Consider the following 16,026-nt stretch of genomic DNA (forward strand, 5'->3'; position numbering starts at 1 on the left):
TAAATGCAGTAAGTGAACATTAAGTGAATCTTGGATCCTTAAAAAATAAAATAAAACTAAGATAAAGGACTCTATTGGGACACCTGGGGAAATTTGAATATTAGATAATAGGACTATGTTAATGTTAAATTTCCTGTGTGATAATTGTTTTTCATTTATTTAGAAATATGGCTTCCTTATTAGAAATATGCACTTAAGATTCAGAGAAAAATTATGCTAATGTCTGAGCTTTTTCTTAAATGGTTTTCTAAAATGTATATGTATGTGTATATGTGTGTATTTATGTATAAATGTATATGTGTATGTAATATTACATATGTAAACACAACATTCTTTTTTGTGATGAACATTTTTACTCATACTGTACTCTTCTAGGAACTTTTCTGTGGACTTCAAGTTTTTCAAAATAAAACGCTGGCTAAAAAGAATTTAAACAATTAACAATTACTAACTATTTTAATATTCAAAAATGTTGATTGATTCCTATGCCAGATTAAGAATTATCAGGACACTGTTAGCTGTCAGACCTCACTGATAACTTTACTTCTATCTTTCACAAGAGTAAACTTACCCTGACCCAAATTCTTGGAAAAAATTGAAACATAGGGGCACCTGGGTGGCTCAGTGGTTAACCATCTGCCTTTGACCTAGATCGTGATCCCAGGGTCCAGGGATCGAGTTCTGCCACAGATTCCCCGCAGGCAGCCTGCTTCTCCCTCTGCCTATGTCTCTGCCTCTCCCTCTGTGTCTCTCATGAATAAATAAAATCTTTTTTAAAAATTGAAACATATATCTCAGCTGCATTAAAGCAAACTTACATAGGTCTGTATCAATTATTTTCATTTCCAGAGGTGGCCAGTGAATCTGCCAAAAAGAAATATAAATATTTCTTTGCCACATCGGTAGCAGCTCATCTTCTTCTTTTTTTTTTTTTTTTTTTTTAAGATTTTATCTATTTATTCATGAGAGACAGAGAGAGAGAGAGGCAGAGACACAGGCAGAGGGAGAAGCAGGTTCCATGTAGGGAGCCTGATATGGGACTTGATCCTGGGTCTCCAGGATCGGGTCCTAGGCTGAAGGTGGCACTAAACTGCTGAGCCACTCTGGCTGCCCCTCATCTTCTAAATCAATGCCAGATGCTCTAGTATCTTTGGGAAGGTTAACTTCTGCCCTTGTCAAACCTGGACTTTAATTATAGCCAGATGACCCAAAATGAGAGAACAAAATCTGCATCATTTTATGGTGAGTCCACATCTAATGTATTGATGAACTAAGGCCCTCTGTTCAGTTTCCTTGATTGATGCCATCAGATAAACTAACCAGGTATGCAGCAAAAGTCACTGAATTGACAGTCATGCATCTATGTATATAATCAAGTCCTGATAAGTGCTCCATTGCAGTAGGCAATGAAAATAGCTGGCATTCACTCCGAAAATGTCATGTAGGTCCTAGTTTATAAGTTTCCTGTTAGCCAATACATGTAGAACCTTTGTAGTAACTGTGCTACATCAGTTTGAGAACCTTGCAAAATTTTTCTTAAGTATGAGTTTTCAGACTGTCACTTACTTTAAAAAATATCTGTCTTTTACTTAGTGCTTGCAGCAGGCTCTGAGCAAAACACTTCACAGAGATTATCTCCTGTAATCTGCAGAGCAACTTTTTTTTCATAAACGGAAACAGATTTGAAGAGGTTAGTCATTTGTCTAAGGTCACACAGCTAATAACTGGCAGAGCTGGATTTTGTCTACCTTATAACAAATCCTTTACTCTTAAGTATTTCTCTATAATACCTCCAAAATTAAGCATGAAAATATATTTATGAACATTCTTATATTTGCCGGCATACACACACCATGTTCTAAAGCTGGCAAATTCACAGACTACATTTTATAGTAGCTTAATAGAGGGAAACTATAGATGGTTCTTTAAGAAGGTAAAATATGTTTCTGGATTGAAAAAGAAATTTTGATGATCACATTAAGTTTGTAGAATAAATTCATACTATTATTAAGAACAGCTAGAGTTCTATTTTAAAATCTGTTAACAATGTGAAATGCATTTTAAAATGTGTTTATTCCACTTGAGGTCTCTGGACGCATGATTCAAATCATTTTTAGTTTATATCAAAGTGCTTTAAAAAGAGGCATAAAAAGGCTTTTGCTGTAGTGTGTTTTTGTATATTCAGCTTTCCCCCTTGTTAGGTGTCAAAAATAAGGCTACAGCCTTTGGGCATAGTTCTTGTAGAGAGAGTGAAAGCAGGCATTCCAGGGATTTGCCCAAAGGTGAATTTTAATAAGGTCTGGCTGCTTCTCTTCTTGCTTGCCGAGGAAGAGGATAGGGAGGGCTGTCAGTGCGTGGAAATGAGTTCTGCATGTATGCTAATTAGATCGGGGCCCTGGAGAGGAGCCAACTGGTGGTCATTAAAGGAAATAAAATGATAGGTCACAGAAATAAGTCATTTCAAAGCTGATTTCTAGAGGCGGCTTCTAGCAGGGTATGGGAGACTGGCGCTGTGTCACTGGCAGAGCCTTCACGGTCCCCAGGTCACATGGCGGGGGGAAGTGAGGAGGCGAGCAGGGTCCTTGTGTAGGGAATCTGTTACCCACGCACCAGTGTGTCCACAGACCTTGGATGGTGTCTCTATTTTTATTTTTAGTACAAAATCATAATTGACTTTGTTATTCAGTAAGAAACAGATAATGACGATAAATTTGGCCTTTCTTGGCTTCTCGGCAATTTCCCTCCTCCTCTTCCAGTCATTCCAGGCCTTTCTTCTTGCCTTCCTCACCTGGCCCACTTTCTCTACCAGGCAGAAGTGATTAGATGTTTCCCATAATTGGCTTTGTCCCAGTTCTCTTCTCTTGAAAATCTCCCTTGGTAATCCTACTCACTTCTAAGGCTTCAGTAATGGGAAAAAAATCTTATTAGAATGTGCGTGAAGTAGGAAAAAAAAAAAAAAGAGTAGATGATGCACATCAACCAAGGAAAAGGAGGAGAAACTGAAGAACAAAGGCTTTTATCTGGTGATAGCAGGATTGCGATTCGGGGAGCACAGATTCTGGAGGAACCAGAAAAGCATCATGGTAATGTGGGGAAAGCAAAAGGTTTTTATGAGAAAGAAGAGGAGGTTAATTACATGATTTAGATAAAGAAGAGAGGAAAAAAAGAAACCCAGCCTGCTATTTTGGTGCTGACTGGTTGAGCTGCTTTGGATTATTAGCTTATTGATGATTCTATTGGTGCAATCAAATGAAACTATCCCTGGCATTTATTGATTAACTTCGTTGTCCTCATGTGATCCAAATGCCAGTTGCTTTGTTGAAATTTTATGAGCAACTGCTCATAAAACTGCTGCTGGTGGTAGCCCAGTTCAAAAGTTTGTGAGTTGGAAAGGAAAATGGAACTTCGAAATGGAGTCTCTGATGTGCAGAAATTTTATACAATTCCATATATGTTGTCAGGCCGGGGAATGCTCTGTAACTCTCTTGTGCCACAGGCTTTAGCACTCTGGCACAGCCTGATGAGGGGGTAGCGCTCTGATGAACACTTCCTTGAGTAATATTATTATTTTTTAATGAATGAATTAATTGATTCTTAAAAGATTTTATTTTTTTATTTTTTATTTTATTTTTTTAAAGATTTTATTTATTTATTCATGAGAGACAGAGAGAGAGGCAGAGACACAGGCAGAGGGAGAAGCAGGCTCCACGCAAGGAGGCCAACGTGGGACTCTATCCCGGGACTCCAGGATCATGCCCTGGGTCAAAGGCAGGTGCTAAACTGCTGAGCCACCCAGGGATCCCCAAAAGATTTTATTTTTAAGTAATCTCTACACTCAGTGTGGGTCTTGAACCTACAACACTGAGATTAAGAGTCACATGCTCTATTGACTGAGCCAACCAGGACCCCTGAATAATGTTTTTAAATGCGTAAATTAAACACATTACTTACTGATGAAATAACAAGATCTGACAACCACCAGAATTTCAAAGTACTTGGAGATGTTGCCAGTAATTGTTCTACGGTGTGCAAATTCTCACTGGTGATAGACTCACAAGTTCTTCTCGTATTCCTGTGGGTTTTTGCCTGTCTTTATAACTGAAGGGAATGTTAAATTTGAGTTAGAGAGCAGGGGAAGTAAAGATCAAGCTCATGGAGTCCTGTGAATTCTATCCCTGGATCCAAGGTTAAGAATACCTGGTCTAAAGATTTCTAGAAGAGGTCGGAAATCCTTGTCTGCCTGCCAGAAGCCACAGGGCATGCCATGAGGAGAGGGATGGCTCAGAGCCAGTATAGGTGGGCAGTTCCTTCACATCCTTCATCCCATCTGTTTGGTTTCTCTGGGCTTCTAGAGTCTCCTGTTGTCTTCCTCAGCATGCCTATTATATTGAAGTGAAATTGTGGCTTAGTCACTTCTCTTTGTTAGCCACTCTTGTGTTTTGGCTTTGTTTGCCAGAACAAAGTTTGTTTGGTTTGATTTCTAAATGTAGTCTTTGGGCACCAGAGGGGCTCAGTTGGTTGAGTGTCTGGCTCTTGGTTTCAGCTCAGGTCATGATCTCAGGGTTCTGGGATCAAGCCCTGCATTGGGCTCTACACATAGTGTGAAGTCTGCTGAAGGATTTTCTCTCTCTTTCTCTGCCCCTCTCCCTGAAAGTTTCTTTTTCTTTCTTTCTTTCTTTCTTTCTTTCTTTCTTTCTTTCTTTCTTTCTTTCTTTCTTTCTCTTTCTTTCTTTCTTTCTTTCTTTCTTTCTTTCTTCTTTCTTTCTTCTTCTTTCTTTCTTTCTTTCTTTCTTTCTTCTTTCTCTTTCTTTCTTTCTTTCTTTCTTTCTTTCTTTTTCCTTCTTTCTTTCTTCTTTTCTTTCTTTCTCTTTCTTCTTTCTTTCTCTCTGTAAAATAAATGGATGAATCTTTAAATTTTTTTAAGTAAATAAATATAGTCTTAATTATAGGGGAGGCTAAAACAGCTTATGGGTCATTCTCTCATGCTTTTATTAACACAGACACGTGGGTTAATAAATGTTAAATGTGGATAGAGTTAAAAATATGCAACATCCACCTCTGTCAAAGATTATGAAGTAGATTAAAGTCCCTCTCTCTACCTTTTTAACCTTCTCATCTTGGCTTCCCAAACACTGTATTCTCCTAGACCTCTCTTGCCTTCCTGCCTCTGTATTGGTCCCTTTGAATCTTCATATCTGTTTCAGACTCTACCAACTAGAGAAATATAGGTGTGCCCCGCCCCTGTTAGGTTTTGTGCTCGTTTTCTCTTCATTTTCCCCCCAATTATCTCTCCTAATCCTTGGTCCACCTCCTTTCCCATTTCCTTGTCAGTTTTAACGGACCCCACCCCACTCCATCTTTCCAATTGTTCAGATTTCATGAAATTCCGTAGAGATTATTTGGATACCTCCCATCCCTGAGCAATGGGTTAGGCACTATAGCTACAATACTGAGGTGAGGAAGCAGGTCCCTGCTTTCCTGCACCCTATAGTCTATCAGGGAAATTCAGCCTTCAGCAAATAATTTCAAGAATGGGAATAGGGTGGAAAGGGATAACAGGTCATGCAGGGCTTGGTAATAAGGGAGATCTAGCCTAATTTGAGGGAATAGGGAAGTCTGTCAGAAGAAGTAGTCTTTAAATTAGGACCTTGTAGTTAATTGAGAGATAGTAGTGTAGGAATGGTGATTAATCAGGGATGATCCTCACAAATGCAAAGTCTGGAGAAAATAGCAGGGAAGGAGAAAAAGATGTCTAGATGGCTGTGGTGGTATAAAGTTCAGAGAGGGCATTTGAGTTGAGTGAGGCTACAAGGAGATTAGACCAGACTGGTCAACACTTGCCAACCATGTTGGGGGTTGGGGGGCATCATCCTGAGGACAGTGGGGAAGACCATTGGAGGTTTTCATCAGGGAGCAGAGTGCTTAGGGTTTATATTTTTAAGTGATTAACCCAAGTACAGTATGGAACATGGTTTGGAGGGGCAAGAATCCAAGGGTAAGGAGACTGTGGGAGATGGTTATAATCACCCTCTTAAGAGATGATGTGTTGGCCCTGCAGGAAAATCTCAATCATCCTTGACTCCTGCCTGTATGTCCTTCACCTTCTTCTCAAGTCCATCAAATACTAAATCTTTTCAGATTTGGTTTCTACAACAGCATTGCTTGCATGCCTCTTTTTATTCCTGTTGACTGAATTCAGACTTCTCGTTTTCCTTCCCAAGCTAGTGCAGCTGCCCACATCCACTTTCTACTGACGTGTCATCTCCAGGTCTCCTTTTTCTCCTTTCAGTGGCATACAGTGTGGTCTCTATTGGGGCTGTCCGCCCTCTCTGCCAAGGCAAGCTCCTGTCACTCCCACCTCACTATCCTGGGATCACCTCACAAATACCCAAGGACACTTTTTGACAGGCTCCTTCCTCTACCTAGAACTCCTATCTCTTCCAGCTCACCCACAGACTCATTTCAAGTCCTACCTCCTCCATATGCCCCCCAACCTTAACCAGAATTAAATTCTCCTTCCTGCCCATGCACCAGTGGTACTTCAGATGATACATAATCCATCTAATTAAACTCCTTACTCCTGCTTCACCATTTTGTAGAGTCTATTTCCTATTTGAATTATTATGTATGAGATGGGCTGTCTCTCAAGATTGTAAATTCCAGAGGACTAGGGAGATTTGTCACAGTCATTTCCATGCTGCCTGTCCTATGCTTATCAGGGCTCAGCAAACATTAAATTTGATTGTAAATGGCAATGGGGGTGATTGGATCCTCAAATTGTGGATATCTCCTATTCACACACTCAAACCCATTCTGGCTGTGATAGTCATCAAATGCACAAGGACATTTTACTTAGACTGTTGCTTTTGTTTTTAAAATCCCTAAATGGAACAAGTCTCATTAGGAGAAAGAGTTAACAGTTTTACTGAGGAGTGCTAGATTCCATGTTGAAAGCTGAAATTCATTCTGTAGGTATTTCTTAAGCCCTAATTATGTATCCAGCACTGGGAAGGAATAACCATAAATGAAATGGATCTCTGTTCTGGAAGCACTTACAGGTATGCATTTTCCATCAAGAGATGCAGATAAACTTACCTTTCTGAAACTGGGAAAAAAATAGCTCATTCCTTTATTAAAACATTATGTATCCCCTGGCTAACTCAGGAGCGAAAGCCACACAGTCTTCACCACCATACTGAGCTGAGCCAGGGGCAGTGTATGCATTGTCAGTATACAAGGAAGGATCAAAAGACAAAGCACATTTATTGGGATACTTTTGTAGTATTTTATTTAAGGTTTGACTATTGCTACTATTTTTATCCATTCCTTATCTCCAACTTTACTAAAACACTGCAATAGGCAGGTTTTAAATATTTCCTCATACAATTTTATGCTTTTGGCTAGGAAGCACCAGTAGATGTTAAGCAATAATAATAGTACATATCATTTTTATTTTCTAGTAGTAACAAAACTCCTAATATTTCAATTTCTAAATTAGTTTTATATACGCCCAACATTGTATTAGAAACCGGAGGTATGCAAAATGTAATTTATGGCCTAAATAGCTCACGGAAGTTCTATTGTATATAAGAATCACAATGCTGTAGGAAAAAAAGAAAAAGCTGTATTGCTAGAGGAAGATACTTGTGTAAGATGCTCTGAATTTTACTTTCAAGGCTAGTTTGAAACTGGACATTAGAGACACTTACCGTGACTTTCTGAAATAGCAAAAACTGGGGGAAAACAGAGAATATAAATTCTCCGAACTGGGAAGGTTAGTAGAGGGGGAAATGTTAAGAGGCTTTTGGAAAAATGTAAATAATGAAGAACATATATATTTGAAAAGAGTAAAGAGTATGTTCCAGATGTCTGTATGCATGTATAAAGATTTGTGGCTTCAAATTTGACTAGATTTTGTTTGTTTGTTTTTCAAAATCTTTTCTAAGAATTGCCCTGGTGGAAAATATTCCTGAAGGCCTTAACTATTCAGAAAATGCACCATTTCACTTATCACTTTTCCAAGGCTGGATGAACTTACTCAACATGGCCAAAAAGTCTGTTGACATAGTGTCTTCCCATTGGGATCTCAACCACAGTCACCCATCAGCATGTCAGGTAAGCTGCATCCTCTGTGTGTGTGATGATTTTAGTCTACCTCCATCCATAGGACATGTACATCATTACATTCATATGTCACTCAGCTCCTACCAGAATGTCAGATTTTCAAGGGAAAACTCATTATTTTGTCCATGCATATGATAGGCATTCTATATGGCGTTGCTGATTTGGACCACTTTGAGGGGCACCATTCACACCACGGTATCTGTATGAATTCTGCTTTGCTCAACCTGCATGGTTATAGTGTGAACTATAGTGCCTGCTTGCTGAGGCATTTATTTGGTCAATTGGGGTCATAATTTGCCTTGTGGACCCAGAGCCAGCTTTTTTTTTTAAATAGTGGAATCAAACTTCCCAGTATAGTTATATAGTCTTGGCTCTATCCTAGTTGAGTGACTAGGGGAGAGAAATGTGCTAATTATAAGAACAGCCTTTAGAAACCTGATGAAATGATCTAAATAATTTCTGAATGAAATGTCCTGGAGATGAGAAAGTGATTCTGGTCATCTTTAGTGGCTTTTTGTTTTATTTGTTGCTGTTGTTGTTCTGTACTGGTACGATCATGATAGCGCTGAGCTGCCCAGGATTTTCTACCAAGGATATGACCACTGACCTGCACTTACCTGTCTTATCTGGGTCGAGGATAAAATCAGTTTTGTCAGTATATATAAAATGTGTTGGCATTAATTCTAAAATCACCACCTCATCGGTGTTCTGAAATCTTTTATTCAATTGTACTATTTTAAAGTCAAAGGGTATCAGAACATAGGTAAAAACAAACGAACACAACCCATAAAGGCCGTCTGAAGAAGAACTGAATAAATTTACTAATTGTGTTCTGCAGTTTTCTATCTCTCCTGTTTATGCAGGTAGGTCAGATATTTGTTGCTGCATATATCATTCCAAACTTAGTGGTATCAGAAATAATAATCACTTATTTAGTCATGATTCTGAGTAGGGTTTAGCAGAGAGAACTTGTCTCTGATTCACGCATTGTTGTTAGGAGTGGCTCCCCGGGGCTGGAGAATCCAAGATGATGTTCCTCACATTTCCAGCCTCTTACCTAGTATGGCTGGAATGTCTGGGGGCCTCTTCGGCCTCTCACTGTATATGTCTCTCATCATTCAGTAAATTAGCCTGAACACTTTACAGGGTGGTTATATCATAAAAGGCCAAAAGCAAAACTTCTGAGTCCTTTTAAGATGGGCTCTGGAATCCCTGCTACTTCCACCCTATTCTATTGGTTCAAGCAAGTCACAGGCCAAGATGGGAAGAGTAGCATCTATACAGGAATAAGGAGGATTGATGGCAGGTATCTTTGGAAGTTATATACCACAGTCCACTCTGGCCATAGCAATCCATATCTCTTCCACATATGAAATGTACTCTGCACCCCTGCAAACATTCCTCTAATGACAGCAAAGCCTTTAAGTCCAGGATCTCCTCATCTGCATCAGATCTGGATTGAGACCAGGCTGCTCATGTGGGTTTCCCTTTATTTAGAAACTTGTGAACTAAAAGACAATTTCTATGCCTCCCAATACATACTCCCAACATATAATGGGGAGGCAGGGTAAGATAATTACAATAGAAACTTTTGTTTAAAGAACGGGGTGGGGAGTGGAGAGCACAGACAAGTCCTGAGTCCATAGCAGTTTTGAAATCCAGCCCAGCACATGCCACCAGGCTTCTGACCTCAGGAAACAGGGAATGCTGCTGGGCAAGGATCTAGTTCTGCTCCCTGGGAGTGCTTTCCTAATCTGTGGTTCTTTTAGAAGTTTTTTGCCTCCCTCAGTGTTATTCTTTCTTCTCCATAAGAAATAGCCTGTGTTTGCTTCTGACTTTCTTAGTTGGCTTCGTGCTGATAGAAGCTGAGGCCCCAGAGACCTCTGTTCATTTTAAACCATCTCTGTCCTTTTTTTAGACCAAATTGGTACAATTCTTTTAACTCTTGTAGGCTTAATATGTATCCAATAATAAACCACTCTGACAGCAAAAACCTTGACCCACAAACATCTGGCAGTGGGTCTTCTCTACTTTGGACTTTGGACTCTGAGTTAAGATGCCTCAGAGTCTGATCTGTAAAGTTACCGGAGCTCTTCATTTGGCTGAGGGGGCCGTGAACTGCTGCCACTGTCAGTCTCTCTGAGATTTGACAAACAATCTTTCTGCCATGTCTGTCATTTCATCTTTACCCTGAGGCCATTTTTGACTTTGAGACTATTTTGCTTAATTGAGAGATTCTTTTAAATTCTCTACATTTTCTCAAAATTCTGCATGAAAAGTGCTTCTTACCATTTACCACTAATGCTTTGATAACCTGCCTGAACAATCTCCTTAGCCATGTCCACAAACCCATTAGTCACCCCTTCTGTTTTTGACTTTGAGGCAGGTGGTAGTGTTGCCAAATATCCCGCTGTTACTTCTTTGAGGCTCCAGAGGCAATTTCTTTACTGTTCCTCCAGCCTTGAGTGGGAATGAGATTCCAGTGTCCGCACCACCCAGTCCCAAAGACAGTGCCGTATGTTTTTTGGTTTTGCTGAATTTGTTTTTATTTCATTTATCTGTTGTGGTGAAACAATTCCAAAACTTATTAAGTATTATTTCCTGTGATTCCGTGAATGGGCTGCACAGCTTTTTGCTCCAATAGTGCTGGCTGGGATCACGCATGCAGTTGTGTTTAGCTGGAACAGTAGCTGGGACTGGACTGCCTGGGGTCTAGCCAGGTCTCATTCTCCCCAAGTGGACACTACACTCAGTAATCTAATCCAGGCTTCTTATTGGGCAGCTGGATCCCAAGAGGGCAAAAGTGAAAACTGTAAGGCTTCTAAATTGCTGGGAGCTCCTAGAACATTACTTTGGCCACATTCTGTTAGTCAAAGCAAGTCACAAGGTCAACCGCCCACATCCAAGAGAGAGAGACAAGAGATTCCAGGAGAAGCATGCCCATTCAGGGGTGGGAGATTATTGGCAGCAAACTTTGGAAACAATTTACTGTAGCAGGTTTGATGGTGTGAGGAAGAAATAGTTCAAATTGTCTTTCCTTAATGCTAGACAAGACTAGGTCATAGCCACTGAATTGAACAGGAACTATAAGCTTTAGTTGGACTTGGAGAGCCATGCTGTAACCTGGGATCCAGACCATAGCGAGTGTCCATGCTGTGTGAGCCCCAGGCTGTCAACAGGTCTGTTTCACTTCATGGGCACCCCTGAAGAGCTGGGTGTATCAAACATACAATGGGAAGATTTGCATTTGCTCTTGGGCTTGATGACCTAATTGAACTCTTCTGATATGCTGTGCCCGCTGAATGAAAGATCATTCAATGATCTTTGCTAACTGTCTTTATTTTTCCCAGTAGCTACTATTTCTCTCTGACCCTGCCCTCAATCCTGGTTGGCTTCCAGGATTTCTGTATTCAGTCCAGACTGGGAGTTAATTGGACTTGGAGGCCCCAGGGAACCTACAGCATTACCCAGAGCTGCCCATTAAATCCATTTGCAGGATTCAAGGTGATTCTGGGGCTGAGGCAGGAGGAAGCGGAACACGTAGTAGTTTTGGCCAGTGCTGGGGACTGACTGGTGTGTGGTGGTTCAAATCAGTGGAACAGGGGCACCCACATGGCTTTATAGGTACCATAGAGTCCCTGAATGGCTGGTGTAAGATGGACATGATTCTCAGAAGCCACCTGAGGACCTCTGGTCTTTCCTTGCTTTTAACCTGAACATTCATCCTAATCCTTGTTGTAAGCTAAACTCATGCTATTCAAAGTTTGGTGTGGGGACCAGAAGCATCTTTATTTACTGGGAGCTTATAAGAAATGCAGAATCTCAAGACCCACCCCAGCCCTACCTGAATCAGGATCTCCATTTCAACAAAATCTCCAGCTCTTTCATATGCTTCGAGACATTTGAAAAGTTCTGAATTACCTCCTTCTGCCCTCTTGTTCCATTAGCCCAGTAAACCCTCCTTAGGTGTTCACACTATACGGTAGAAGATGAGTCACAGAAAGGCTGTGTCATAGCTCATGGCCAGTATTCAGTACCGCTCACAGAGCATGAATGAGGTTCTGGGTCTGTTTTGAATAACAGTGCCAAATGTGGTACTGGGCACATACTAGCTGCTCAGTATATAATTGCTGAATAGCTGTTGAATGGATTGTGTCAAACAAAAACAAAGCCAGACACCAGTTTAAGTTCTAAGGGCAGATTTAAATCAGTAATGTATTTCTGTAATAGGGAAGAGAATCCACGTGAACTGAACTCAACTCAGATTTGTACAGGGATGATGGAGCATTTTGCAGGGAGAACAAATGAGTGGGTGGGTAGGACAGAGCAGGGGCTTAAAACAGGATCAAGGAAGTAGAAGTTTATAAAAAGTGGAGAAAGAGGTCCACAAGAAACCCATCTGGGGTTTGCTAACTGGTGCTTATCAAAGTTAGATTTCTACTGTCCCATAGAGTCTGGGAGATAGGGGTCCCCTCATCAGGTGTTGGCTGGAACAAACAGTAAATTCTTTTGGCAATATTGAGCTTTCTGAAGCAGACACATTAAGGGGGCCAGCGTCATCCTAAGGATGTGGCCTTGAGCTCTTGAAACTGTTTTTTTGTTCAAGCCTTTTAAAGAGGGAAGAGAGGAGGAAGCTGGGCAGTAGGGATGAAATAATTTGTGCTGAGAGTCTGCAGTTTTTATGAGGCTGAGCCTGGTGGAGAAGAGGGCTCAGAGAAGCGTGGCTGGAGTTTGGTCAAGGAGAGAATATTTGTCGGTCGCATGATGTCAGAGGGAACTAAGGTGGGCATTACTCACATGGAAAGATTACACTTGGAAGCTTAGTTCAGGTCTCCTGGCAAGGATGGGATTTTTCAATTTACTGCCAATAACGTGGCTGTTATTGAACTCACACAGCACCTGTTTAGGAGGAAACCTCAGTTAGAACTGATGTCTCCTCAAAACAAACAAACAAACAAACAAACAAACACAAAAAGAACTGATGTCTCCTGGTGGAGTCCTAGTGCTCCTGCCAAAGAGATGCCTCTTTGCTGCTTCTTGACCACTAACAACACCAGGTGCCTCGCAGTTTAAAAGGCTTGGTTTCTGCAAAATGCTGAATGGCTTTTCCTGTGTCTTTGCAAGGAGGGCTCTGCGTGGGCAGACATGAAGGAGAGAGGGGCTTTACCTGCTGTGCATATTAAGTGGTTTCAAGCAGGCCATGAGAATGATCTGGGGAACAGCTCTGCACCCCCTGCCTGTTCTGGCCCCTGAGTACCACACCCTGTGGAGAATGGGGATCAGTAAGAACCAGGGAGGCTTACAGTACCATTTGGGGGGTTTCACCCTCAGCAAGGTAGTGAATGTTGTCCTCTTCCTCAGGTCTGGTCCATTAGTTGCCAACTGATGATGCTGGGAAGTCCCATGCATTCAGTGTCCACTGGTCGAACACCAGATTCAGACTGTGGTCTTTAAGGTGGGGGGATGGGCAAAATAGGTGAAAGGGATTAAGAGGGACAGATTTGCAGTTAGAAAATAAAAACGTCCTGGGCATATAAGGTACAGCATAGGGAATATAGTCAGTAACATTGTAATAATTGTGTCCTGTGGTAATAGATGGTACTACCTTTACCATGGGGGAGCACTGCATAATGTTAGGATGTGGAATCACCATGTAGTACACTTGAAACTAATGTATCAACTCTACTTCAATCTTTTTTTTTTTTTAATTTTTTATTTATTTATTTATGATAGGCACACAGTGAGAGAGAGAGGCAGAGACACAGGCAGAGGGAGAAGCAGGCTCCATGCACCGGGAGCCTGACGTGGGATTCGATCCCGGGTCTCCAGGATCGCGCCCTGGGCCAAAGGCAGGCGCCAAACCGCTGCGCCACCCAGGGATCCCCTACTTCAATCTTTTAAAAAAGCAAGTGGAAAAACAACAAAAACCAAGGTGATACAAATTAGGATGTCTGCCTTGTGTTCCTCTGTCCCACAGAATTGCTAGCATTTTATGTGGGTGCCAGACTTCCTAGAACTTTCAAGCCACACCAGGAAACACGAGTCTGCAAACAGATCTGTGTGCTGGCGAGTCAACCCAAGCATCCAGCTTTGAGACAAACAGTATAAATGAAAGGGCAGTTCTTAGATTATTAATAACATATTTGCAAGGAATTCATGCTTTCAGAGTGTTTCACGTAATTTCTTTTGACTCTCTCAAGCAAGCCATCAAATATTGCTGAGGTTCCTATGTGCAGGCCTGTTGAGGGTATAGGGTATATAGGGTACACTAGTAGACAGATTCAGGATCCCTTCCTTCAGGGAGCTGACCTCCTAGCAGAGTTGAACGTGAAAGCATAAGATGAATAGGAAAATCTTAAAAGAAAAAAAAATATGTAAAAGAAAAGAGAAAGCAGCAAGCCTATGGAATAGAAATGGTGCTTAGTGCCTGATGGGCTCCATTTTGCATCTTCTCTCAGGCAATCCTCAACCTCTAGAGCAGTATTCACAAAGGGACCCAGGAAAATTGTCTAAGTGCCCCCCATGTCTTGGGCTTTTAAAGATTATTTTGTTTTTGTTTTTAAGATTTTATTTATTCATTCATGAGAGACTCAGAGAGAGAGAGGCAGGCAGAGACATAGGCAGAGGGAGAAGCAGGCTCCACGCAGGGAGCCTGACGTGGGACTCGATCCCGGGACCGTGGGATCACGCCCTGAGCTGAAGGCAGATGCTCAACCACTGAGCCACCCAGGCATCCCAAAAGATTATTTTGAAATAGCTGGTTCTCTTCTGTGCTCCCCTCCCGTCCTGCCAGGGGAGGGTAATTGTGCCGAGGTCAGGAATGGTACAAGGAAACTGAGTCCTTACTGACCACTTTTTCTCTTCAGGTGCAATGTAAGTACCCCGGATTCTGTTGTTTTACCATTCCTAAAAAGAGAAGGTACTGGCTGAAAGCCTATTTGATTTAAATTGTATCTGGTCTTATCTTTCAAAAGCAATAGGAGACTCAAGACCCTGGATCCAATATTTAGCATTGTTCTACACAAGACAGTGAATGACCCAAATTTGTAGCAAATTCTGTGGCAGTTTTAAAGTTGAGCTGCTATAGTAAATAATGAGGCATTATTTCTTTTATAAGATGTTATTATTTATTTGACCCAGAGAGAGACAGAGAGACACAAAGAGCAAGCATAAGCAGGGGAAGCAGCAGAGGGAGTGCAAGAAGCAGGCTCCCCGCTGAGAAGGGAGCCTGAGTGTAGGGCTCAATCCCAGAAAGCTGGGATCATGACCTAGCCAAAGGCAGACACTTAACCAACTGAGCCACCCAGGCGTCCCAATAACAGGACATTCTTGATATGTGAATATAGGATATGTGCACAAGGAAAGGAAATAACATTGTACTTTATAAACCCTGTATTGGCAGTAGAAAATGCAGTATCCTAAATACAGCTACTTAATATTGGCCCCCCAAAGAATCATTTCAGAGTTTGGGTGGCCAATCTTTGGACCTATGAGGTTGCTTTTATTTTTACCAAGACTTTATGGATAGTGGAATATAGTCCTTGATTGGCTTATGACACTCAAAAAAATGCTAAGAAAAACTTTCATATTCTAATAATGCAAGTGAGTAAATTTAAATTTGTTTTAATTTAGATGTTCCAGTATAATGAAAATTGGCCCAGGTTCACAGCTTATTTTCCGTTGATATATATTTTAAAAGAAAGTATTATTTTGAGGAGTAAAATAGCCAAACATGGTATTTACTTCTAAACCAACAGAGTCCTACCTGAAAACCATAAATGACATGTAGATAAACAGGAACCATAACTGAAATTTGGCCCATCTACTTATTATAATACAACCATATGCAAAATGCACTGAGGAATGGTCAGTCAGTGGCAGGCAGGCCCTAGCTTGGCAGGA

The 16,026-nt window shown here is 41.1% G+C and overlaps 1 protein-coding gene across 11 annotated transcripts in view; it reads left to right on the forward strand.

Annotated features, from left to right (window-relative positions):
- The window catches only part of PLD5 (phospholipase D family member 5), a 407,776-nt gene that overhangs the window by 198,248 nt on the left and 193,502 nt on the right, over window positions 1-16,026 (forward strand). For 8 of the 11 annotated variants that reach the window (XM_072732872.1, XM_072732871.1, XM_072732876.1 and 5 more), the window contains one exon: window positions 7,947-8,115. The exons of 2 other annotated variants lie outside the window; for them this stretch is intronic. In XM_072732872.1, coding sequence (XP_072588973.1) covers window positions 7,947-8,115 — 169 coding nt within the window. Of the gene's footprint in view, window positions 1-1,592; window positions 1,691-7,946; window positions 8,116-16,026 lie in introns of those variants that run through there. One more of the 11 variants, XM_072732879.1, reaches the window with a different exon arrangement.

This window comes from Vulpes vulpes, chromosome 13 (assembly GCF_048418805.1).
Source record: "Vulpes vulpes isolate BD-2025 chromosome 13, VulVul3, whole genome shotgun sequence".
NCBI classification, from domain to species: domain Eukaryota; kingdom Metazoa; phylum Chordata; class Mammalia; order Carnivora; family Canidae; genus Vulpes; species Vulpes vulpes.